At 38.4% G+C, this 26,006-nt stretch overlaps 1 protein-coding gene and 1 long non-coding RNA gene across 2 annotated transcripts in view; one reads left to right on the forward strand and one right to left on the reverse strand.

Annotated features, from left to right (window-relative positions):
* Positions 1-780: 780 nt before the first annotated feature.
* Positions 781-14,832, forward strand: LOC122651726 (ubiquitin carboxyl-terminal hydrolase 23). Its single transcript, XM_043845233.1, has 11 exons — positions 781-1,203; positions 1,555-1,669; positions 8,033-8,143; positions 9,813-9,985; positions 10,082-10,408; positions 11,086-11,211; positions 11,312-11,968; positions 12,091-12,208; positions 12,300-13,010; positions 13,394-13,487; positions 14,413-14,832. The coding sequence occupies exons 1-11, from the start codon at positions 886-888 to the stop codon at positions 14,570-14,572; spliced, it is 2,910 nt and encodes a 969-aa protein (XP_043701168.1). The 5' UTR covers positions 781-885; the 3' UTR covers positions 14,573-14,832.
* Positions 8,533-26,006, reverse strand: part of LOC122651730 — a 31,903-nt gene continuing 14,429 nt past the window's right edge. Inside the window, exons 2-3 of the long non-coding RNA XR_006331499.1 lie at positions 20,664-20,670; positions 8,533-8,542 (exon numbers count right to left, since the gene is read on the reverse strand). This is a non-coding gene — a long non-coding RNA (uncharacterized LOC122651730). The remainder of the gene's footprint in view (positions 8,543-20,663; positions 20,671-26,006) is intronic.

Raw genomic sequence — 26,006 nt, forward strand, 5'->3', positions numbered from 1 at the left:
ATTTTCCCAAATATTAACCACTTCAAGATTCCACTAACCAAATAAATTCTTATAAAATTTAGCTATATCAGTTACAAAATAATGAAGGTTATAAAACAGTTCCTGTAAGTTTTCATAATTTGTTAGAGGTTATGAAGCCGTTAAAATTCATCCTAAATCAGATGTTGGTGTGGTCTACTATAATTATATACCATATTTATGACCTAGAAGACTAGGTTGGTTCAGGTGCAACTCTAGTTTAAGGATTCAGTGAGGGCACTTTCACGAAAGCATTCATATTTTGCAGTTCAGACCCGTACGATATACATCAAAAGACTCATAGAGTTGTGGAAAAATTACTGTAGCAACGTAGATTCTAATCTGACGGTTGGGAAAACATTCTTTCTTTTGAATCACGTATCTTCAGATACCTGATTCCCGTACTTTCAACGGTAAAATACGCGCCAAAAGCAAAACGTGTGAAAAGAAATCTTTCGATGTAGGATTATGTAACGAACAGTGGGGGGCTTCATAAAACTCGATTCACAGTATATCCACGTGTACGACAGACTTATCTTTATAGACATGAAATTAGTAATGTCGAATTACAATATCACCCTTTTGGAGGACACGTGGTGATAATTAAGGGAGAGTTAGATGGAGCGATTGAAAAAGCGATTGCCTGAGACTCATCTATTTATGTACATAAAAAGGATCAAAAGCCCCAAAGGAGTAGAGTGGGCGTTGTAGGGTTTAATACTAAATCCTCTCCCATCTATGCTATCCTCTTTAGGGGCCAAAGCTTAAATGCGAAAACAGAGAGAGAGTCTCAACTGCGGCGGCTGGAATTTGTTTCCCTAAGGAGACGAAATCTGAAACCTTTCTGAATTCAATCTCACAGTTTCAATGATAGAAAGCTTGATCTGTACCTCGGAAATGAAGAAACCCGTAGATGGGTTCTCTGTTTCTGCTTCATCTTCTTCTAATGGAACTCTGTTTCAGAGGAGGATCGAATTTCATCCCGCTCGGAAGCCTTTCACTGGTTTTAGTAATGGCAGTGAAGATTTCCGTATAGAGACTTTGAATCCCAGCTCGGATTCTCAGAGATCCGCCTCCCAAAAGGCTGTTGCGTTGGCTTCGGTGGGGAAGAAATCAGAGGGCGGTGATTTTTTTGAAATTGGGTTGGATCCAGAGCTTATTTCTGGGACTACGCTTCGAAGAATCGTGAGTTTGTTCTTTGGGTTTTTTTCGTTAATTTGATTCTGTTTTAAAAATTTGGGTTTTGGGATTCACTGTCATTGAAACCGATAAAGTGAATTTCCATTTGTCACCGTTTATTGAACGTGTTTCAAGTACTGCATTAAGTTTGGTTTATCTACGTTGATCCCTTGTATTTGTTGTGGGTTTCTCATAGGAATACTATCGTCGGTCTTGGCTTGTTTGCCTGGTTGTAATTCTAGTTTGTTACTTTACTCATTAGTTGTGTTTCCCTGATCATCAAATTTGGTAGAAGCTCAATTCGCTTTCGTTGTGTTCCGGTTCTCTTTGAGTAGGAATTAATAGAATATTTTGCAGGGTGCTGGGTTGGAAAATCTGGGGAATACTTGTTTTCTGAATTCAGTATTGCAATGCCTGACATATACAGAGCCCTTTGCCGCATATTTGCAGAGTGGGAAGCATCAGTCTTCATGTGAGTCTCTCTCTCTCTCTCCCTCTCTCCCTCTCTCCCTTTCCCTCTCTACATAGTATCGGCAGGAAAGATGAGTTCTTCCTTCTGTCTAATTTGTCAAATTCTTCTGCTGGAATTTATTAGATGTTGTAGATGTAAATGTCCATAAAGTATGATACGCAAATGTTCTTTTTAATTGCTCTAATGAGGTCACACAAAGTGTGTTTTAGTTTTGCTTTTTGTCAGAGACCCTGTAGATTACATACAAAGGTTTCCCGTCCATTTGCATGTCTGAGTCCTTTGTAGTGATGGATGTATGCAAAAAAAGAGGGGGGGAAATTAGGTCAAGTATACTATTTATCATCTTAACCATTTTCATAAATATAACTTGATTATAGTTTATATGTGGACTCATAGTTGATTGCTAGAAGGCAATTTTTGGGAATTAATATTTCTTCGTCTGTTTCTTTTCAAAATATGCATGACCTATATTAATATCTTTAATACGAACTATTTTGTGTGTTTGTCAACTGACTTCTGCAACCGACTTACAACTGATAAAGGACCATTAGGGAAAGCAATAACTGTTTGTATGAATGAACACCATGAGGAGTGGACTTCTGTGAACATCATCAGACAAGTACATTTTATTTAAAATTTAAGGTAAAACAAATATTGCCACATACTTTGGCATGTAAGTAGTTTACCTAACTAAACATAATGCTTTCCTGGGCCTTTTTTTTTTAAGGCGGTAATTGTATGATTCTTTTTTTCTGAATAACTGATAGATTTTATTGACAATGAAAAGGAAGAGAGGTACACCAAGGAAGGCCATTAAGGAGTGTTCCAACACAAAACCAAAACTGAAAAAACGATAAAAGCATGAGCCCACATATGGCAGTACAATTATCAAGGATAAGAGCTAGCCAAACCTAATCTATACTCTGTTTGACTAAGTCATCAGCCGAAGCATATCTGGACCACAAATAAGCTAAACTGGCCAGTGGGTATGAGCTCACTATAACAACAGAGCAATAAACAAGCACTGAAATAACAAATCATCAAATTCAGATCAAGGAAGTGAAAGTCTGTGGCCAGAAACGAGTTCAGAATCCTTGAATGTATATGGTGAACACAAGTAGAAAATGCGATCAAAATTGATCAAAAACAGAACTTGCGTATTCTTTGTCAGCTAATGAATTCACTCCAATCTACAGAACCAGTTTTTTGATAGTCTAGAACAGATTTTGAAAATGAAAATCAATTTTAAGTTTAGACATTTAGTAATAAAATATAGGGCACGTCAGCATGCAATTTGGGGCGAAGGTCGGGTGGATTTTGAACCGTCAAATGGGGGTTTTTTAATGGAGGAGAGATAGTGTGGCCTGGTTGTTTGTGAGGGGGGCATGTATAGGAATCCGCATGATGGCATCATGCAGTTCCTTTTCCCTAAAATATAAAACTAAAGAGGTATTTAGCATTGAGTGGAAATCAGAAGAACAAAACTGAATTCTAGGCAAATTCCAGTAATAGCTTACTAAAGAAACTAAAATTCCAGATTCAAGATTTGAATGAATCAATCAAATCAGAACTGAATTATCAATTAAGTGGGAGAACCTTATCAGTTTGCTTAAACCTACAGAAGGATGTGATCCAAAAGACTGTAAATCAGAATCTGACTTCTCTTTTGAAGTGCAGTAGCAGAGACATAGTAAAACTAGTCAAACAGTGAATTGATTCTGTGGAGAAGAAGACCGACCATCAACGGTTTAGCATTAGACCCATTATCGTTAATCAAAAGTCTCAAACCATAATCATATATAAACTTAAAAAAGACAATTTCAGTACATCCATATGTGAGACATGATTGGATGCTTCTTTGCCCCTGTCTAACTCAAGACTTAGAATTCTACCAGAAATACAAAACTAATTAAATTAAAAATCAATCCATCACAAAATTATGATGTAGACAACACCATGTTTGAGTGCTAACTGAACTGCCACTTGACAGATGTAATCAGCATGGGGGTGGACAGTGGCCTATGGTCTGCATAACTGGGACACAGACCCAATAACTTGCAATCCCTTACTGAGCCATCTATTCAAGAGCTGGGGTTGCTGAGCAAGAGACTGTCAAAATTGAGCTTTGCTACACACATAATAAGGGAACCCTAGTGTAATACTTGCAGTCTTATAGAGTATGATGGTGAAAGCAAACAATTCTGATGAAGACTAATAACTTGTGGGACATATTACTAGACAACAAACCACAGAGGACAGAATCACATTGAGACAGAATATTAAAACTATGATATCTCAGAATCTAATTGTCGGGTGAAGGTAAATTTAGAATCAAATAGTCCTCTAAACAGGCTGTTTCAGCCCTCAAATATCAGGCTGATACACTGGTTGGATATGCTGGAACAGTAGGTAATAGAAATTAGAAACTTAAGAAGACAGAATTTGGAAACAGAAAATAAATAATAATAACTCACAAACCAGAAGTCAGATGGACCTCCGGTTCTGGTTGAAGGAAGAACTAATAGGGGAATATGTGGTGAAAGTTTAAGCCTCATCCAATGGCTGGATTGGCAGAAACATTATGACAAAGCCACAGTTAGAATAGGGTTAAAAACAGAAACTGCAGGGGGAAAGCCAGAATAGAATCCTGCAGAAAAGTGACTTACTAATAGCTATATTAAAGATATAATAAGAAGACACGAACAGAGATAGAGATTACCTACTGATGACCATGATAGAGACAAAGATGGTTGCTGGAATTTGACAGAACAGTATGGAAGAAGAAGAAAGAGAAAGAAAGAAGACGAGAAGGTAGAAGGGATATGATCAATAGGGTTCACCACCTATGGGATGCAGGAAAGGCTTCACCACCAGTCCCAAACCAAGGATTCACCACCTTGGGTTCCACTTACTTCACTGCAAGGGTTGTAACTGATTCACTTCAGTACACACACACACACACTCACATAAGAGGTAGTTAATGTAGTTCTGATTTAATAGATAAGCCAGTACTAAAAACAGAACCAATACAGAGGCAAAAAATTCTAGAATAGGGAGAAAATATATAGAATGAAATCAGTCAATCTGATCTGGCTGAAAGCCTGGTCGAGTTATACTATTAGAGGGTATAAGCCTTGCTGAAAATCTCAGCAAGATCCAATGGTCAGATCTGCTGATGTGGACAAGTCCTAGTGACACTAGGACAAGGCTAATCTGTTAAACTGAAGCTCAGATTAATAATCGGATTTCAGGGTTTTATATGCCAACAGAATATCATTATGGGTTATTAATTTCAGACCCAATAGAACATCAATATGGGTTATTAATTTCAGACCCAACAGAATAGTAAACAGCCTATGTCGATTTCAGCCTTTATGGTCACAAGGATCAATCCTACTTGAAGTTGGACTCTGAATAACCAGCAGATTTGAAATTTGAAAACAGATTGTGAAAGTGGACGCTGACAGTCGGAGAATTCTGTAAACAGAATCAAAATCAGCAATATACATTTCAGTCAAAACAGCAGTCCTAGTGGAGATAGGACTGAATATCGGAGGAGCTAGAACAGAACAGACTTGCAGAGAAATATATGGACAGAACAGTACCTTAATGAAGACAATAATACCTGGGCTTTCCACTGCAAGCCGTTGATTTGATTCACACCAATCACACTTTGATTCCACAAGGAAGAACTATTTCCATGCAAAGAGCAGAAGTAGCAGAATTTTTAAATTTTTTTTTTGTTTAAAAACAAAGCAAATCATGGGCTATGGAGAGCCCCTTGTCTTTATTTACAAAAGCTAGTAAAGCAGTGATTGAATCCAGCTAGGAAACACCCTAGCCGATTCCTATTACAAGTGGCCATTCCTTTTTTAAAGTCTAAGTGGCCTTTAAAAAGGCTGTGTTCCCAAACTTTAATTAAAACGAAAAGAAACAAACTATCTAACCTAAGCTGAACCAATTGAACCACAGGTTCAACTGGGACTGACTCAAACAACTAAAAATATAAAACAAATGGACTAAACTTAAAACAAAGGACCCAAGCCTTGAAATAGGCTGGGCTGTGTTAAGCAGGTCCAGGGATCACTGATTAGTCGAATGAGTCCCTCCCTCTGGCCTATCATTCATTGGTTGATCTGGCTGGCAGCTCCAGCATCTCCTGCGTCTCCATGGGGCCCCCTTCTGCCAAGTTTGCTGCTAGGAGTTCCTCTAGTCAAATCAATAATCAATAGAAGTCCCTATAGAAGTTGACTGACCTGGCTCTTCTTTCGACGATCTACTGCTCCCTCTTAGTTGCACATGCCCATGCTTTAATTTGAAACCCCTAGCCAGTGATTATTCCCCTGGAAGATCGAAGTATTGAATTCCTCCTCCCTTCGGTCCAGATATTTTGGAACCCCTCTCTGCAACGAATACCTTCCTACAGCAAGGTGAGCCTCTGCCCTTCTCCTAAAATCCACTCCAGGTCGGAGGAGCAGCTAGTCCAATTTCTTGAGCAGCTGAGATATTGAAGACCTCTTGCGCTGGTATGTCTTCAGTACTGCATCACTGTTTTCAAAAACATCAAATCTGTGGGATAGTGTGCCTTTTGCTCTTTATTTATAATAACCAATGAACTGAAGAACATTCAAGTCCTATTGCAACTACGACTGCTATATAACACTTAGCTGAAAATCCAAATCCTAACTTTGACTGACTCAAACTACTAAACAAGAAAAGATACAAACAAAGTTCCTACATTTTGGACAAAACAGTTTCAGCATTGGTGGGCTCAAATGGTTTCCAGCACTACTATTTTCACTTTGTGTAGGTGTGATTTTGTCATTCTGACATGATTGGCCTCATGTCAAATATAGTGGCCTATCTCAACTGTATAGCCGAATTTTTTTATAGGGCTATTCCCCTTTTCCCATCAACTATTCAAATTTTTTAAAGTGGATTTATGTTTTTTTAGCAATTTTAAAAGCTGCTTATGTGATCTTATCACAGCGGGGCATCTATGAAAGGATACCCAGCCTGATTGCTACGCCTAACGAAGTCAGATTCGACTAAAAATCCATTACAAAATTATGATGTGGATAACTTGTTCACCATGTTTAGTGCTAACTGAAACTGTCACATGACAGATATAGTCAGCATGGGGCTGGACAGAGTGGCCTCCAATCCTGTGCCCCATGGTCTGCATCACTGAGACAAACCCAATAACTTGCAATCCCTGACTGAGCCATCTATCCGGGACTGAGCAAGCAACGGTCAAAATTGAGCGTTGCTACACACAGTAGGGGAACCTAGTGTAAAACATGCAGTCTAATAGAGTGTGATGATGAAAGCAAACAATTCCCTGTGAATGATATTTCTTGGGACTTCCATGGCAGATCTGATGCTAGTGCCCCGGTGTGCAACTGGTCTACTTGTTCTCATAAGAGAATCCATGTTTAGAACTCGACTGAAATTTTATGTGAAGCATTTTTTCATGACATGTTGTTTTACTTCTGAGGATTAAGAATTTTGTTTTTTGCACATCTAGTTTCTTATTCCCTATGTTCAAATTCAACTCCATTGAAAGGCATACTGTCTTCCTACCAACTTGGGTTTGCCATTTTGGCCCTTAACGGGGCTGTTGGACCAAAAAGCACTCGACCCAAATATGACATCAACTGTGTTTGATGTGTTTCAAATAAGTTAAAGTAGTCTATGTACTAGGCTACTAGCCAGCATTGATCTGCTAATGGCCACACTATTAGCTTCTTAGTGTTTCTAGTGGAAATATCATTCTTTTGTACTTAAGTTGGTCTTTCAATAGTTAAATTCTTTAACAGTATAAATTGGACACCCTTATGGACTTCTTTCTTTCTGATATTAATGTTTATATAAGTCTGAAGGATATTATTATATAGGTGAAATACGGGTGAAGGAAGAATTCCTTCACCATGGATGAAGTGACTTCATGGTTGGACTCTTGGGTCATCATTACACTCCCACCTGAAGAAGTCAAAACTACCCTCCCCTGTAGCGGCCATCTGATGGTACCGATGCTCATGGTGAAGGAATTCATCCTTCACCATGGGTGAAGGGAAACTTAGTCATATTATGTATGTTGCATTGCTGATGCATCACTTTATATGTTAAAATTAGGATGTTTCCAGGTCTGCCTGTAGGGGTGCTCTGAGATTCTTTTATATTCATTCTATGAAGCAACCATTTTCAAAGGGTGATGGAAAGTTTGATCTTCATTAATGAAACAAAATGTTATCTTAATTTTATCTCTACCATTTTCTTCTAAAAGTCTTGTGAAGTAGTTGTAAATTGCATGCTCATTGTCCATTTTTTTTCTCCTAATTCTGATTCTGTTAATGTTTGAAGGTCACACTGCTGGATTTTGTGCAATGTGTGCCATCCAAGATCATGTAAGGCGTGCTCTACAATCCAGTGGGAGAATATTAGCCCCAAAACATCTCGTGATGAACTTGCGGTGTATCCTAATACTAAATGATTCACATTTCAGGACTTCAGTTTGAAACAAGCAATTTCAAAGAACATATTTTGTTTTATTTTGTGGCAGTGGTGGTTATTAGGGTTAGTTAGTTGAAATATTGTGCAGAAACTAAATGCACTCTTAGAAAAGGTTATTCGGGTTATGTTAGTTAAAATATGGTGCAGAAACTAAATGCACTCTTAGAAAAATGTAAATTATGCAGAACAATTAAATAGTGAGCTAAGACATATGATTATGGAAGAATCTGAAAACATGAATGCAATACCTGGATTCTCCATCTGTAGTCTGTGGCCTTCCGGGATTGGTGGGAGCATTTAGAGATTGAGTGGAGCCTTGATACAGGTCTCTTTGGGTTCAATGGGTATCATGGGTTCCAGCTTCAGCAGTTGCTTAGGCCCTCCTCTTTGGTTTATGGGTGGCCAGTTTCCTTGGCAGCAATTTTCTCCAGATCATGGAGATTTAGCAAATGTGTTTACTTAATTTGTATTTGGAACAAGTCATTCCTAAAGTCTGTCTTATTACATCAAAAGTGGCTTGATCCTTCACATCTGCCATCAACTCCTTATTATAGTCGATACCAATTCCAGTCTGTGGCCTTGTGGATGAGCTGGCAAGTTCTGGGTTGGAAGAGATTATCTGTCCATGGATCCCTCTACCCTGACTTTATTTTTTCTTCTCTTCTTTCCTCTCATTCCTTTTTTACCTGTCCCTGATCTCTCAACTATGTTTTGTTTGTTAAAATTAGGGATGTAAACGGATCGGATTCGGCTCGGATAGTGCTATATCCGCATCCGCATCCGCATCCGATTAGCTTTCGGACGGATTCGGATAGTGCTAAACGGATACGGACACGGATACGGATCGGATATTTTATCCATTTACATGTAAATATAGCTTTTTGGATAGCTATAGCCTATCCATATCCGTATCCGTTTAGCTTTCGGACGGATTCGGATAGTGCTAAACGGATACGGACACGAATTCGGAAACGGATTTCGGCTATTCATTTACATCCCTAGTTAAAATTAAGGTTATGCCAGTATCGATCCCTTTACATGTGTCTGCCATACACAAAAACTCCTGTTTTGTGTATTGAGTTCCTGTATCAAAATAACTTCAGACTTTGTTGTGTTCTTGACCCAATATGCCAAACTGCCTTAAGTTTCCCATTATGGTTTTGGGTTGCCTAATTGCACAACAATGTAAATTTTGCTGCACCTTCTTCAACCAAGATTTTCTGTTCTTTCTGTCCAAGCTCTCCCTTTTTCCCTGTTCGTTATTTGGGTCATGCTTTGGTTGGTGGGCATTTCTAAACAAGATCTGAGTTTTACTGAAACTTAACACAATGGAATCCAAGTCATTATACCTTGACAGCAGCACTCTTGTTCTCTTTATCAACAAGTGCTTCTCTTCTTCTACTTGTTCCTTTTATTCTTTCTGCTAATTTATGCCGTCTGATTTTGACTAGTCACTTCTAGCCAGATGTATTGGGCTGATAAAATCTTATGGGTGCCACCTTCTATCACTTTACAGGAGTCTCATAATTGGTGCCTTAAGGCATATCTATTATTGTTTCTTAAATTTTAAATTCTACATTTCTGTCTACTATCCTAGCCTGCAGTTTGTTATTCTTGACAACATAATCAGGCATATCTAGGAATTTTCGTAATGCTAGACAAGAGGATGCACATGAGTATATGGTTAACTTGCTGGAATCGATGCATAAATGCTGCTTGCCTTCTGGGGTACCAAGTGAATCCCCTAGTGCTTATGAGAAAAGCTTGGTCCACAAGATCTTTGGTGGTCGTCTCAGGAGTCAGGTACTTTTCCACACCCTTAAAGACAATACTCAAGATCTGTAGCTTGAATCACTCCTACTAAGTTTCATTTGTGATTTGTTTCTCTTCTTTTTCTAGGTGAAATGCATGCAATGTTCTTACAGCTCCAATACATTTGATCCATTCTTGGACTTAAGTCTTGAAATAGTCAAGGCAGATTCATTGCTTAAGGCACTCAGGCATTTCACAGCCATGGAGCAATTAGATGGAGGGGAGAGGCAGTACCAGTGTCAACGCTGCAAGCAAAAAGTCAGGGCTTATAAACAACTTACAGTTCATAAGGCCCCTTATGTCCTCACCATCCATCTGAAGCGTTTTGGTTCACATATTCCTGGACAGAAGATTGACAAGAAAGTTGAGTTTGGACCTACATTGGACTTGAAACCCTTCGTCAGTGGTACCTATGTGAGTTTGAATTTGTTTTCATTACCATTATATTATCCCATAGATTTATTTGGTACAATCAGGATTCTGAAGCTACCATTGTGTATTTTATGGACATGTCTGACCAAGGGCGTAACACTAACATGTATCCCCTAAGGTTGTCTGATCAATTGTCTAATACTTCTCTGCTTTAACATACATTGTGCCGGAATTCTAACTTAAATTATGTTCCTATTTTGTTGACTGTCGATGGTCTGAGGAAGAGTGCTTGTTCAGGATGTCTGATTGCACTATTATTCTACTAAGACACTAAGTAGATATTTCCAATGGTTCTCATATATTAGGGATCCATACTGTTTGGCTACAGGAGGTCATTGAGGGTACAGTAGGGGGGGTGATATGATGCAGGTTAGAGTTTAAAGACCAAGGGGTAGACCTAAATGACTTGGGAAGAACTGGTGAGAAAAGACAAAAATGACTATGGGTTGACAACAAACATGGCTTTAAGCAGAATTAACGACAAAACAGGGCCCATGTAACGTTGAAATTAGTTCGGCAAAAGCTTTGTTGAGTTTTTGTCGAGTGTTCCATCCATATGATTATACCTCAAATGATAAAAAAAATTTTCAGAGATTCGTATTTTAGATTCTCTGAATGATGATGCATTGTTCTTACTGTTGATCTCTCACACTTCACAGGAAGGGGAACTGAAATATACTCTTTATGGAGTTCTGGTTCATGCCGGTTGGAGTACTCACTCAGGCCACTATTACTGCTTTGTTCGCACATCAAGCGGAATGTGGTATTCTCTAGATGACAATCGGGTAGAGATTTAAATTGTTTTTTATGTTGCACATCACTATCTCATTATATTTTCTTTGAGAGTACCTTTATAAGCTAATCCTTCTTGATGGACACGTTCAGGTTGTTCAGGTAAGCGAGAGGACAGTGTTAGAGCAGAAGGCGTACATGTTGTTCTATGTTCGTGATAGGAGAAGCCTTGTGCCAAAGAAACCAGTTGATGGTTTTCACAAAGAAAACATGGTATCAAATATCATTGAAAACAAAGGGTGGCCTAATTCTGCCTTCAGTCTTAAGGAAACAGTTCAAAATGTTCTGATTGAGAAAAGATCATGTGGTATGGATTATTCTGGTACTGCGGCTCAAAGAGATGCATTAAGTGGTAGTGCAGTTAAGGGGCCTCTCCTAAAAGAATTTTTTGTTAAATCTAATGGCCTGGTTGTGCCAGGTCTTGTTGTATCAAAAGACCATGAGGTGCTTTTACCAAAGCAGAATTCGTCGAAAAATCCAATGAAGGGGCAATCTGTTTCACACCCTACCAATGGGCACCTCGAGTCAGAAATCATGCTACAATCTGCTCAATCATCAGTAAAAGGCTATAATAGTACTGCTGCTCATTTAAATGATGCCACTGTTACACCTTATGGTGACAAAATTAATGGAACTGGGAGTGAAGGCTCCAAGAAAGAGTTGAGTGTCTCTGTTGCTACACCATCTGATCATAATTTTGCTGGAACTTCTTGTCCCGAGAAACCCATCACAGAGAACGTGGCGGACAAGGTAATTGGTTACTTCTTCCTCAGTTCAAGGTCGAAGCCTTTCTCTCTGTTCTTTTTGCCCTATGTTTAGGCATTTGCTTTTGTCTTCTTATTTTGATCTGTTCCTCTTTCATGTTATTCCAGATTGGTGTTATGAATGAGATAGAAGTGAGCAAAGCACCACCTGCGCTGGGTTGTGATAAAAAGCCTGAAAAAGTAAATGCAGTCAGTCAGTCATATCAGTCAACTGTGGTAAACAATCCTGTAAATTTGTTCGATATCTTCAGAACCTATAATACTTCCAAGTTTAATTGGTTAGTCAAACTTTAATATGAGTTATTGTTTGTCCTTTCAGATTGAAGTTATCTCCCGTGAGATGAGCCCTACTGATGCAAAATGTCTGAAGACAGGAAAGAATGATCCTAGATCAATAGAACTTGGTTGGGTAGAGAATTCTAGCCAATCAAACAAAATAAATGGACATGTCCAGAAGGAAGATTTTGATCACCAGCACCACTGGAAGGTGACCAAGACAAAGAAGAAACTTCAGAAATCTCGTGTTGCTAGAATGTTTCTTGGCTCCAACCTACTTTTCAGGACATCTTTGACCCTGAGGAAGAGAAAGAAGCACAAAAGAAGCAAACACCTCAATGTAATGCTCAGAGGTATCACACAAGAAGAGTTACTGGATGGAAATTGTATCTCAGGAGATCCTGGGCCATCTACATCGGAGAAGACCATTATGCTTTCCCATGATTCAACTGGTGTACGAAAGAAGAAGTCAAGGTCTGGTGCAAACAAAGCAAATGGTTATGCGACTAAGAAGAATTCCAGAGTTACCAATGGGAATTTCTGTACCAGCAATATAGATGGAGATCACAGAGAGAGAATTGATCAGAACAATGCTGAGCTTTCAACCAATGAATCTCCACAGAAGAGTGTGAGCTTAATCTCAGCAGCGAACAATGTAGGAACTAGAGAACCTGAAGGTTCAGAAGATCAGAAGAAGACTTTGGTTCAGAGTCAATTGAGAAATATGCTTATGAGAGGTTTTGAGGAGACCAGTGAGTATCTTTTGCAATGCTTTTTCCTGGTCTTTTCTGATTACATCTGCTATACTGAATTCTTGGGCAATACTTGGGAATTCTCTATCTTGTTAACAGCTGTCTAACTCTTTACTAATTCCTTGCATTCCATTGAGTTCTTCTATACTGGGCAGAAGGGGTAGTTGTAGACTGCATTTATTCCCCTTTTTTGGACAGATTTATCACTTGATTTTACCTAATTTTTGTATGAAATTCACTTACGTTAATGTCATACAAACTGCTGGTTGCAAACTATTGTCCCCCATGTATGGGCTAGGTCGAAATTAATTTGCTCACACAAGTGTCCTTTATAATTTTGTACTTGTTTATGCTTGCTGACTTGGTTCACTTTGTTTATCTAGTTGCACATTGGGATGGGATAGAATTGCCTACATCACAGATTCTAGGATCAAGCAGCAGACAGAGTGCCAACATTGGTTATGTAGCAGATGAATGGTGAGTTGCCCCATGACATAAGCCTATTTTCTTGGTACTAGATTTTGTTTTCTGAAATCATGGATATGATGGTGTCTGTGGAAACTTGGAAACAGCCTCCCAGACCCTGCAGACTGCAGTAGCGGGAGCCTTGTGCACTGGGTTGCTCTTTATGGATATGATGGTGTCGTGGGCCCTAGGTCACGCTTTCATAAATCCTGAAAGTATTATGGTGCTGTAATACTAGGCTGCGATCTAGCTTTGGGGATTTTCAAGAGTGACCCTTTGTTTGACAGCCCTATAAGTCGCATAAAATTCCCTTCAAATCTCTATAAGTTCTTAATAGGGAAGCAGATATTATACCCGAGGTGAAAGTAGGATTCAATCCCAAAACCTGGCCACAACCAGCCGGGGCCCTTACCAGCTGTGCTGCTGGCACCTTCACCCTAGTTACGTGAACTTGAAGCATGTTTTGCATGTAAAGCAAAGAAAATTAGTCTTTTTTTTTTAATATTGATTTTAAACTTAATCTGTATCTCAAACTGATTGACATTCTGCATTGCAACCAGGGGAGGGGGGTGTTCATAGCTCATAGGTGTGACCACAAAACACTAATCTATTTTGCCTGATGCTTGGCGTCGAAAACATGTTGCCCTTTTCTATCATTATACTGTAGTATCATTCATCTAGGGTATACGGATCAGCTTTCCCATTGTGAAGCACACCTTTAGGTTGTTGCTTGCTGAAAGAACTTGGGTACTGAAAATCAATCATTTGGTTATCTTCAAGGGTGTTCACTGAAGTGAGCCTCTGATTGTGCAGGAGATACTTGTGGCAATATCCTTACGTTGATGAAATTGGTCTACTGTTGATGTGGTGGAACTTGATAAACATTGATTAGCTGCTTTCTTCATTTGATTTTTCCTGTTTAATCCATTCATTACAGGGATGAAGAATATGATCGTGGGAAGAGAAAAAAGGTTAAAAGTAACAAGAGAAGCTTTGGGGGACCCAACCCTTTCCAGGAAGTCGCCGCTATGAAGACACAACTGAAGAAAGTGAAGATGGATCAGACAAGCTCTGGAAACCAACCTATAAGGATATGAAGGAAGCTGCGTTGGCCTGCTCCTATTTTCGACTATAAATGTAGAGGAGGTTATGGCTGTGCGGTGGAGATTGTAACAGTGAGAAGCTCTCGAAGCAATTGAATTTCCGGTTATTTCTTTCCCTTTTTCCTTTTTCGCTTTTTATTCTTTGGAGAGAGTGAGGCTGTGCAAAGACACTTGGGGAACTAGTATGGGGTTAATTGATTAATGTATGAAGAGATACATAAGCTGAGAGGGAGCTTTCTCTCCATTGTATTATCTAGAATCTTGTATCAGATGACCAAGGGTTATAATGTACGCCGCCTTACCCAGTTTTGCGGAGGCTATTTTCCAAGTCAAACCTGCGATTACCAAGTCGCAATGGAGCAACCTACCTGACTATGTTGTTAAAAGAATTTAGAGGACAATAAGGTGGTGGATCTAATCACTCCTGATAACAATTGGAATGTTCCACTCATCTTATCTCTGTTTTCTCCACTTGTCACCAATTGTATCCTTAATTAGGATTATATTTTCCTCCAGAATGCCACTGGACCACTTATTTGGGTCTTCAGAATGTCTAAAAATTGGGTTGGAAAAGGGAGGGGGGGGAGAGATAGAGAGAGAAACTGTAAAATAGCTACATAAGCCCCCTACCTGGGCCTGCTGATCAAGTCCTAATGGTTTTGCCTGCACAACCAATTATTGTCAGTGAATTCGTTCCCATGGGTGTGTCAAGAACACTTCGATCTCTGCTATTAGAATTTCGTTCCAGCACCTAAGGAAATAAAATTATTTGAATTTAAGAAATTCATAGGAGATTAGACAAAGACAAGGAAGCTCTGTTGCTATTTAACGAAATGGGAACCTGTATCGTTACCTCTTTCAACCTCTTCAATCCCAAATCTCCCAGACCCATCAAATTGCTCTGTATCTTTTCTAACATTTCAATTCAGATTTTTCAGCCCCTGGTTTTGGCTTTAGATAATCCCTGTTTCGGAGGCTTTCTTCACAAACAGGAGGATTGGACCCAAATCCATCATCATCAGAGGATTTGAATAAGTTTTGCAGGCTGTGGAGTGATATCCGCAGCCCACATCACGACATTGGATCTGCACTTGCTTGTTCCTCAGGAAAGATTTCGACTGATTTGGTTGATCCAGTATTGAAAAGTTGTATGTATCTGAGTTTCTCTGGACATATGTTCTTGCTGTGTGCTTAAAAAAAATTGCAGGTTTTCAGTCACAGCAGAGAGATCTACCACATTCTAGTTGATATTCTTGGCAGTAGCAAACAATTTGTGCTGATTTGAGATTTTATTTCTGAGATGAAAGATGGAGGTCATGAATTATACCGGAAATTTTCAAGATTGTATTCGGAGGCTTATAACAGAGCTGATTTGCCAATGGATGCAATCATGGCTTACAAGAAAAGGCAAGATTTTTGTCTTGAGCCAAGCATCGAAGATCTTGACAAGCTGTTATTCATGCTTTGTAAAAGTATGTAAAAGTAAGTATGCGAAGTATACCCAAGAATTCTTCAATGGCATCGAAATATAAATACTCACCAAGTCAGAAAATTTATAAGCATTCCTATAAGCGGATAGGATGACAATGGCAACTCCTATAGAATCTTGGAAATTGTTCGATGAAATGCTTGATTGGAAATGTTCCATTGATGTAGCTGCCTACAATGCTTTGTTGAAGTGCTTGTACCGAGATGAGAAGACCGAAATAGGAGTTGTGCAAAGCGGTGGCTTACGGTAGAGGGGAAGGTGGGGCGGAGGGTGGTGAAAAATGCCGGAGAAAGGCCGCGGGAGTTTTTTTTTTTTTTTTTTTTGGGGGGGGGGGGGGGGGGGGAATTATCATTTGTGCTATAGTTTGTAGGCCATAAAATTCTTCGATATATATATATTTTTTTGGTGTTTCTTTCAATTCTTACTTGGATTAAACCTAGAAACCAGTTAAATTACTTGAAATTTTCATTGAAGGAGTTGTTCTCAGTTAACCAAACAATTGAGTTGGTCCAATGAGTTTCTATAACTGCAACTCTGGCCTCAATACTTGCCTAATAACTTCAGTGCTAAATGAGTGTATGGATGATGTGAACAAGTACTACAAACAAGACAGTCGTAGGCATAAGAAGAACTAAGCCCATACTTAGGCCCACAATTCTTCAACTGGGCCTTTTGGTTCAGGCCAGACCAAGCCTATGGTCTGGGTATTACTGGTTCACTAAAAACCAGGATCATGGGGTCCTAACTGTAGTAGGTCTTGCCCCATTAATGGTTGACTAGTATATAACATTTAAACTTTGAAGCATAAACATTCCTTAATGTATTTGAATGTATGTTTATGGCCATTTTTTCTTCTTTTAAACAACCCCTTGAGCAATGCCCTAAAAAGCAGAATTTCAAACCATTCAAGTTAAAGGTTTCAATGTATTTGTAGGATCAGGACCTCTTTTATTTGTAATAGAATAACACCCTTAAACATCAGCATTCTTCTACTCATTCACTAAAGTAGAATTCTTCAGGAAGTTATGTAATAATAAAGGGGAACAGATTTCCAGCATAGATCATTTTGGCATGCAAAATGGAACAATAAAGTGGAGATTGGTATCTTGATTGTGCAATTTTCAGAAGCTACATCTTATCTTTTCCTTTATTGAATCTTCTTGGAAGATTTACAAATGAACTATCTTTCAATTTGGGTCTTGGAATTGGTTTGGTTTTTGTTATTGCTACAAGTAAAAGTGAATTGAAGAAGATAATGGAGCTGCAGACACAAATGGAAATGATTCTCAAAGAAATTAAAGATGGGATGCAAAGGAAAGATGTATACTCTGTTGAATTGGAGTCAAATAATAATCTCTCTTGCTCCACCAGAGACTTCAATGAAGTTGGTTACATAGACTTTCATCTTGTTAACTAAAATCATCGATCATCTGACCATTTGCTGGAGGCAAGGTTCGAAATCTCGGTTTCGAGGTTGTTTTCAGTCATCCCCAAAACCGATGTGTCTCAGGTTTTCGAAACTTGTTATTTTTCCAGCTCAATTCGAAGCCTCGGTTTCGAGGCCCAAAAAGTGGATTTTGGCTCTAATTTTCTCTATGCTGTTTATTTTTGACATTTTAAACTCAATCCATGAATTAGTTTCACAAAAGGAACATTCAAAATGATACTTGTGGTTTTGAACCAAGTTTGCTAGTATATACTGTTCTCGGACTTGGTATCAAACCATTTTTGGGTAGAGCACAAAATCATCTTTCCAACAAATCCAAGATTGCTTAAATCTGATATAATTTATATTGAAGGTATTATGTTCTGATCAAATCATATTTGGTGTGTGCAAATGCTATTTAAAATCGCCCTGAATGGAAATAAATTTTTTAACATCAAGACAAAGATTATTTTGTTGTTTTTTCAGTTTTTAGTGATATTTTATCATGATAAGATTTATGAAAATTTTAAATTGAGAAAAACCCTAGCATTTGAAAATTGATAATGGCCTCTACAATCGAAAATTCAATTTTTGTTCTTTAAATGGAGGTTGATTTTTATCCTTTTGAAATTTGAATTTTTTTAACTATTTTTATTGGATTCAAATAGAAGGTATTTTTTTATTTATGAATTACATTTTAAGTAAATATAAAAACATTTACTTAAATGATATTTGACATAAATAAGTGTGCCAAACCTGGTTCAATACCATTGCAAACCCAGGTTTCATCAAGTTTCAATGGGAATAAGTGAATCTATATAGGTGGTTCAACCATATTCAAGTCAAAACTTGCGAAATGTTCAAAATAAGTTGAAATCTGATCAAAACCAGATACTAAGTTGTATACGCACTTAGATTTCATCTTGATTTTGAGATTTAGAACCATGGCTGGAGGCTGAAATCACAATGGATTGCAATTAGTTGCTAAAATGTGATAAACAACGAAGAGAAGGATGTTTAGTGGGAATTGATCACTTGGAAGCAGAACTTGAAGGATTCCGACCATTGCCTACCATGATCTAATCCCACAATATATTATGTTTAAGAAACCTACCAAGAATAGGAAACCTCCTAGGAATCTAATGACAAATAAAGACATAGACTACTTAAAGTAACTAACAATGACTCAATGACTGATTCAATAGCTTAAAGCAAGACAATAACTCATCACCAACCACTCCCCCTCGCACAGTATAATATTTAGCATTCCCCTTCAAGCTGAAACATATGTATACCCTAGTCTCAACTTAGAACAACAGAGATAGACACAACCAAAAGAAACTCACCTTGAGCAAATAATCATATGTAGAATCTAGAAGTCAGTAATACCACCTTCCAATCGCAATATAATTATAAGCACCTCAATGATCAGCACTGCAGTAGAGTTTGTTGTCTTAGCCCTTTTCTTCATTCTTTAAAATTTGTCGAATTTTCAAGAACCCTCAAGATCATTAGTTATTTAATTTTTTAAAAATTTATTGACAATTAATCAAATCCTAAAAATTGAATTTTTTTTTTCGGGTTATTTGAATTCGGACATGAATACCCTCTGACTAGATAAATACCCCCTAAATTCTAAACAGATACGAATATGAATCGAATTCAAATTTTAAACAATCCGATTACATCCCTAGAGATGTCAAGAGTTGAAAATTGGCATTGATGATTTGGGAAACATCATCAAATGTTTCGCAATAGCAAAACCAATTTGCTTTTGATGATCAAGGAGGATGATCCCATCTATGTCCTTGAAACATGTTATTGAGTTTCTCTTATTAAGGTGTTCCTATTTACAATAGAATTTGAGCTTGTTCTCTCTTTTTTTGGTTGTTGTCAATTCAATAGCTACAAGTTAACTTCACTTTCTTTCTACTTTGCAGTGGACCCAAGCAGCCAATAAAGAATTTCACTCTACTTTCCTCACTTTCTAGAAAAATTGTGAGTGTTCTTTCACCTACAGTGAAAAGGGAATCTCTTCATCCTTCACTTTTGAAGGTTGGGTGGGACTCTTAAAACACTGAAAATAACATTTGGGATTGATCATAGTCCGTGGGTGAAGAAAATTTTCCCCTTCTTACAAATTAGTTGGCAGCTCAAGGAAAATCTGAGGTCACAGGCCTTTTTTCTTGGGTAAGAAGCACTGGGCCCTTTAAATAAGACTCTTCAGTGGGATTAAAATTTAAAAATAAAAAATATGGATCCCGCCGAAAGGGCAGCCGTTTCTCTGTGGCGGCCGCACTTGGTAGAAATTCATCAGAATTATTATAAATATAAGGTGTACCCAGTGTACAAGACTCTCGTTATTGTAGGGTTTGAGAAGGATCATAATGTACGTAGCCTTACCCCTACACCATGACCACTTGATCACAATGGTGCAATCTTTATCGTTGCATCAGGAAAAAACCAACAAAAACAAAAAATCCTTTCCCCACCCAGCCCCAGGGAAAAAACCAACCTGGTTCCAAGGCTTATTCACTTGTTCTGTCATTGTCATTCATAGTGTGAACATGGACGGAGTAGGACCACGAGTCCATGACCATACAGGTATACACTGTCATGTGCTTATCAATCCAACACATGTGTAGCCAACAGAGTGATTGTAAATTTAAGATGCTTAAAAGTCAAACTTGCCAAACTTCCATCACGAGTTACTGAGTTAGACGATCTGACCATTATTTGTAAATAGGGCTTGGATTAGTCTTGTTCAAGACTTTAACCCTAACCCATTCTGGCCCTTCCTCTTGGGCTGGGACTTTTCAACATTAGCCCTCCCATGGGCTGGGGTGTTTTGGTCTTGCTCAAGACTCCAAGATCTCTCTCTCTCTCTCTCTCTCTCTCATAGCTTCAGAGTTCTTATGCTGCCCATGAACATAATAGCTTAATTTTGGTTGGTCAATTTGGATCCGAATCCTCTCTTATGAGGAGCGTGCCCAATGCATGTCCAATGAGCATCCAATGGCTAGGCTGGTTGGGCACATTAACAGGGCAAGTATAGGGATATGTGCCAGCCAGCCCAGCAGTTGGATGCTCATTGGGCGATCTACTCATTGGAGACGATTTGGATCCGTTCAATTTGGGTTTTCACTGCTTATATGATAGTTTATTAAGACCTCCTACCTCCTAGTCCTTTGTTAGCCCATATTACTGAAGTTAAACATGTGAAATTATATATCTGCCATTCCACGGTCCTAAAAGTTGGTTAATCTTTTCCATCCAAAAAAAAAAAAAGTTGGTTAACCTTTTGGGATTGGTGTGTGGTTTGTGTGATTACACTTTCATAAAAAAAAAAACGTGCGAAACTATGTTTTTAAGATAAACATCAGAGGAGCATTGAAACTTCAAAATTCTATGGCATCTCATCCTATCCTAGGCTAGCTTGTGTTTTGAAATTCAAGCTTGAATGCCATTTTAGTTGGATCTAGATCCTCTACTGCCGAGCTGCCCGGCAGGGTCGTGCTGCCCAGACACAGTGCTGCGCGCCATAACCGCCTTACCCTCATTCGGGTAAGGCATTTGGGCAGGGGTAAGGCAGACATTGGGCGCAACACCGTGTCTGGGCAGCACAGTCCTGCCGGACAGCTCGGTAGTAGAGGATTCAAATTGATTTTAGTGTATGTTCTACTACTATAGAAATTCAATTTCAAGAAACTTTTGTGTCTGGCATTGACTGGATGATAATATAGGTTCAATGGATCTTATTAAAACCAAACATAGTGACACCTTGATATAGTATGATTTGGATCCTCTCTGCATTCCATAAAATGGTGTACCCATCACATGAGGCTCTTGCCACTATAGGGTTTGAGGAGATTCATAATGTATGCAGTCTTATCCCTACTTTCGCAGAGAGACTGTTTCCAAATTCAAACCTATGACCACTTGGTCACAATGGAGTAACTTTACCATTGCACCTAGGCCCGCCCTCAAAAGCACAAATAATAATAATAATAATAATTTGGAACATAATCGTTGCCATGCACACTCCTGGTTTACGATTTCCTGCAAATTTCAAGTTTTTATTGATAAAATAAGCGGTTAAGCCAAAATATGGAATTTAACATATCTTTTGTAGTTTTATGTCTATTCACATTTAAGTATTTAACATGAATTTGTGTTCTAATCTTATCCAGACCTTTGACCACCCCCTTTTATTACTATGATCATATCTAGGACTCGTTTAAAATACATATTTACTTATTGAGGGTTAGTAAATAGTTATATAACTTACATGAGGGAGAACGTTACTTCACTACTTCACTTGATCGATCATGTGGCCCCTATACCATGGGACCAATGAAAATACACAGCCAAGCATTCAATATGGGGGGTGAGGTGATCATTTCACCACCTATGTGTCGGGGGTAGGGACACAACCAAGCAACCTTCTTTTTCTCATAACTAATATAAGAGGTATGTTGTAATTATAAGAGTTATGTCGTAATTATAAAGAAAGACTACACTTGAGTCGGTGAGTGTTTGAGATTTAAGGGCCCAACATGGTTACGGAATCGAAACCGTGTTGAAAACTGTTAACGAAAATAGAAAAGACAGTTCTATTATTAATAAATGGGACCGAATCATAATTTTTGAGACTATTTATAGTATATTATATGGAGACAGTTTTTTGATTGATCCTCTTGAAACCGGAACCAATAACACAATGAACCCAGACAGTCCCTCTTGAAACCGGAACCAATAACAAACTTAACCCAGAACTGTCCCATTTGACCTTTGACCACACCTTTAGACCCATTTGAACTCTCTTCCTCTCTCAGCCTCTTTCACTTATTAATAGAAGCGATTGGTTAGATTCGGTTATTAATAAACTCACCGAAACTAAGCGACAAACATCACTGAACACAAGGTCAGACTCGGAACGATGCAATTGAAAGGTTGTGATTACCGATTCAAATTAACTCAAAATGAGTCATGTGTGACGTCACTCCCTCCGTCCCTCTTAGGCTGCGATTACCATATATACCCTTGCAATACGGTAGAGTATATAATTTATAATTAATAAATAGGAAAAAGTTCTCTGTAAGGGAGTGTGGTTTATGCAAGTATTCTCATGAGTCTATCTCTCTTCCCTATGTGAAAAAACACCCCCCTTATTTTAAGTTGGAGAGAGATAGACACATAAGAGTGCTGGTGTAGACCACACTCCTGTACAAAAAACTGTTTCCCTTAATAAATATAGGCTTCACCTTCCATGCATTATTGGAATCATTAGATATCAGATGGCAAATAGACGATGGTGTATAGTTTTCCATTCCCTACCCTACCATACTCCATGGAGTGCTTTTCTAAAAAGGGTGAGTAGCTCAATAGCTTTGTATGGAAGCATCCTTTTTTATAACACCAGTCCCCCACATGGATCTTGTTAGTGGCTTTATGTGGTGAGTAATGACACTATTATGTGGTACAACCACCTGAGCATATTGCCGTGAACCCCCCCCCCCCCCATTAATTTTCATTATATAGGGCAAGATAGTGTGGGAGTCAATGAAAGCACACGCAAGGGTATCAATATTAATGTCATATTGATTTTATGGGGAAAAAGGTAGTATTTTCACGTGTTCTTGTGTCAGAGCATAGGAGACATGGGACCAGGTAACATTCTTTTTTTCGTATAATATAGGGCAAGCGGTTGTTGCGATTGCCTGACCCCAGCACCAGCACAAGGTACAATGAGAATGAACATAGATGCATGTATCAACATGGATGTGATTGTTTATTTCATGGGGAAGAAGTGGTAATTTTGCATGCTCCTGTGTTTAGGCATGGGATCCATGCGATCAATCAATATATTTTTTCCCATATAATATAAGGGAAAATGATGACCACATCAACAAAATGGCCATCCCTTTCAAACTTTCGTTGCTCCGGACACTCTCTCCTCTTGACCATGTGGGCTCTGCATATAATTTTTTTTTCCATATGATATAAGGGGAAATGATGACCACATCAGCAACATGGTCAAACTTTCGCTCCTCCTGACACTCTCTCTTCTTGACCATGAAGGTCGTGCTTGGCGCGTTGGTCAAGTACTCATTTGTTGAACGCTTGGTCATGGGTTCAAGTCTTAAAAACAACCTCTCTAAAAACAGGGGTAAGACTGCGTACATTTGACCTTCCCAAGACCCTACTAAATGCGGGAGCCTTGTGCACTGGGTACGGCTCTCCCGTGCCCCCATTGATTTGGCTTGGGAGATTCCATTCTATAATTGGTATATCAATTCCTTTCTGCAAAATATATTTAAGGAAAAATACATCATCACTCATCCATACTTAATAGATGATTTGATTGGGGGTTAAGCTATTACTTATTTTAATCTATTGTAAACTCTTAAACACCAATTTGTTTATGCTTGTTAAGCACTACATCATCTCTTTTTCTTTTTTTAGTGATTTGGTCTACTACAGTACTACTCTACATCTTCTTTGTTTGAAGCATAAGTTTTGCTAGACTGGGCATGCATCATGTACAGTTTTAGATGATGATTAATCATGTCGGTTGATTCCTCATTACTCCACCACCTCAATGACTGCAAATCATGAAAGCTCTTCACTTCTCTCTGTTGGTCGGTCTTGGCATGCACCAATATATCTCTTTAATCCATTGCCATAATTATTCTCCATCAAACATCATTAACTACATGTTTAAATGAAAAAGAGTGGGAGCTTTAGAATATGGCATTGGGGCCAAACTAGCAACCCCAGAAGAATTTTGGGTCCCACATTCTTTTGATGGCTGATCAAGATGGTCCAATTGGTGGACCCCTACCTTTAAGATAGATTTTGATAGGTCAGACCCTTTGACCATTGTATGGGATTGAAAGACATAAGATACTTCCTCTTCAGCCATATTATCACAGATAAGAAAAACCAAACATGCTCATTATGAAGAAAAGAAGGGATTAAAGTCAACAAAGTACACTTTACCCATATAATCAGGAAGGCAGAGAAAAGCCCTAGTGAGTAGAGTAGTGGACTTGAAAGATAAAATCATAAATTGGGTTTGGTAGAACTTAGAAGTTCACCTTGGTTACCGCAGAATCCGCGGGCTGATTTCTGTTTTTTTCTATAGTTTGATGTTTTTATGATTAATGGTAATTAAACTAAGGAGTTGGAGAAATGTTTTTTGAAGGAAGTATTATTGCAAAATGAAGCAAGAGAAGCTCAAGGGTTCCAGGTTAAATTTGGAAACAGTGTCCTGGCTAGAGTATGGACAACAGAGTTTTCCTCCTTAGAGATATTAACAAAAGAACACTCGATAGTTTGAGTCCGGATCCTCTACTTCCACTTGTCTGTACTTCTATGTGTACTCTACATACAACGGGATGCGCAAAGACCATCTTACCCCTGCCCGCGTCTTGCCTGAGCAGGGGTAAAGCGGTCTTTACGAGCCCCCTTGTATGTAGGGCGCACATGAAAATAGGGGCAGACGAAAGTAGAGGATGTGGATATATTCTGATGTCGTTCGTGACACTTGCCAGCCTTCTAAAATATATTTAGACGAATACAAAATCGAAGAGAGAATGGGAACCCCACTTTCAGCATTGCCATTAGTAGGAAAAATCCAAACTCACCCAAAACGATATAAATACATATTAAAATCAAAATTTAGGTCTATATTGAGCATCCTCAAAGTAATATATTATAACTTCTTACTCATATTTTCCAATAAATCTTCTTTGTTGTAGGTTGAAGCCACTTGAAGGACATAACTCAGTAATTCACTCTTGGAGGTAAAGATATTGGAAGGTACTTGGCTACCCCTCTTGCTTTTGTCTGTTAGATAATTACCTAAAGAAAGTATTTGAATGACACATCTGTAGGTGTATTTAGAATTTTGATATTTTTGTTTTTTTTTTTTAAATTTTCTTTTGTCTTAATTTCATTTTTTAAAATATCATTGTCATGCACATTTTGTGAATATACATGTGAAATGACACTATTAACCTCCTTTAAAAAATGATATGACATACTAAAGTGATTAAAAACAAATAAGATTATAAATTATTCCACATCTTGAGAAGAATCCATAAGAAAATCCCTTACCTAATCCCCTATGCAAAAGAAGCTTCAGAGGAAATCGAACATCTTCCAATGCAATGGAGAGAGAGAGAGAGTCATTAAATCCTCAACAGCTCAGATGAATTCACCAACCTAAAATATTGCATTCAATCCTTCCATTTATGAAAGCCCAACTTCTGACCAACCCAACTTATCAAATTTGGTTCCCAATATGCCCCTTCTCTCTTTGTTCGCTCTCCTTCCCTCCTTTCCTCCCTCCCTGCAACTCTCGTTGTTTTCGTTTGAAACAGGAAGTTAATTAAAAATTACCGAAAAAAGAGCTTCTTATTTTCTATGCAGAGACAAAAGAGCATCAGTCGGGTGGGTGTCTTCGTTGTTTTTCTTGGACCTGCAAAACCGGACAAGGTAAGCTCACG

This window comes from Telopea speciosissima, chromosome 2 (assembly GCF_018873765.1).
Source record: "Telopea speciosissima isolate NSW1024214 ecotype Mountain lineage chromosome 2, Tspe_v1, whole genome shotgun sequence".
NCBI classification, from domain to species: domain Eukaryota; kingdom Viridiplantae; phylum Streptophyta; class Magnoliopsida; order Proteales; family Proteaceae; genus Telopea; species Telopea speciosissima.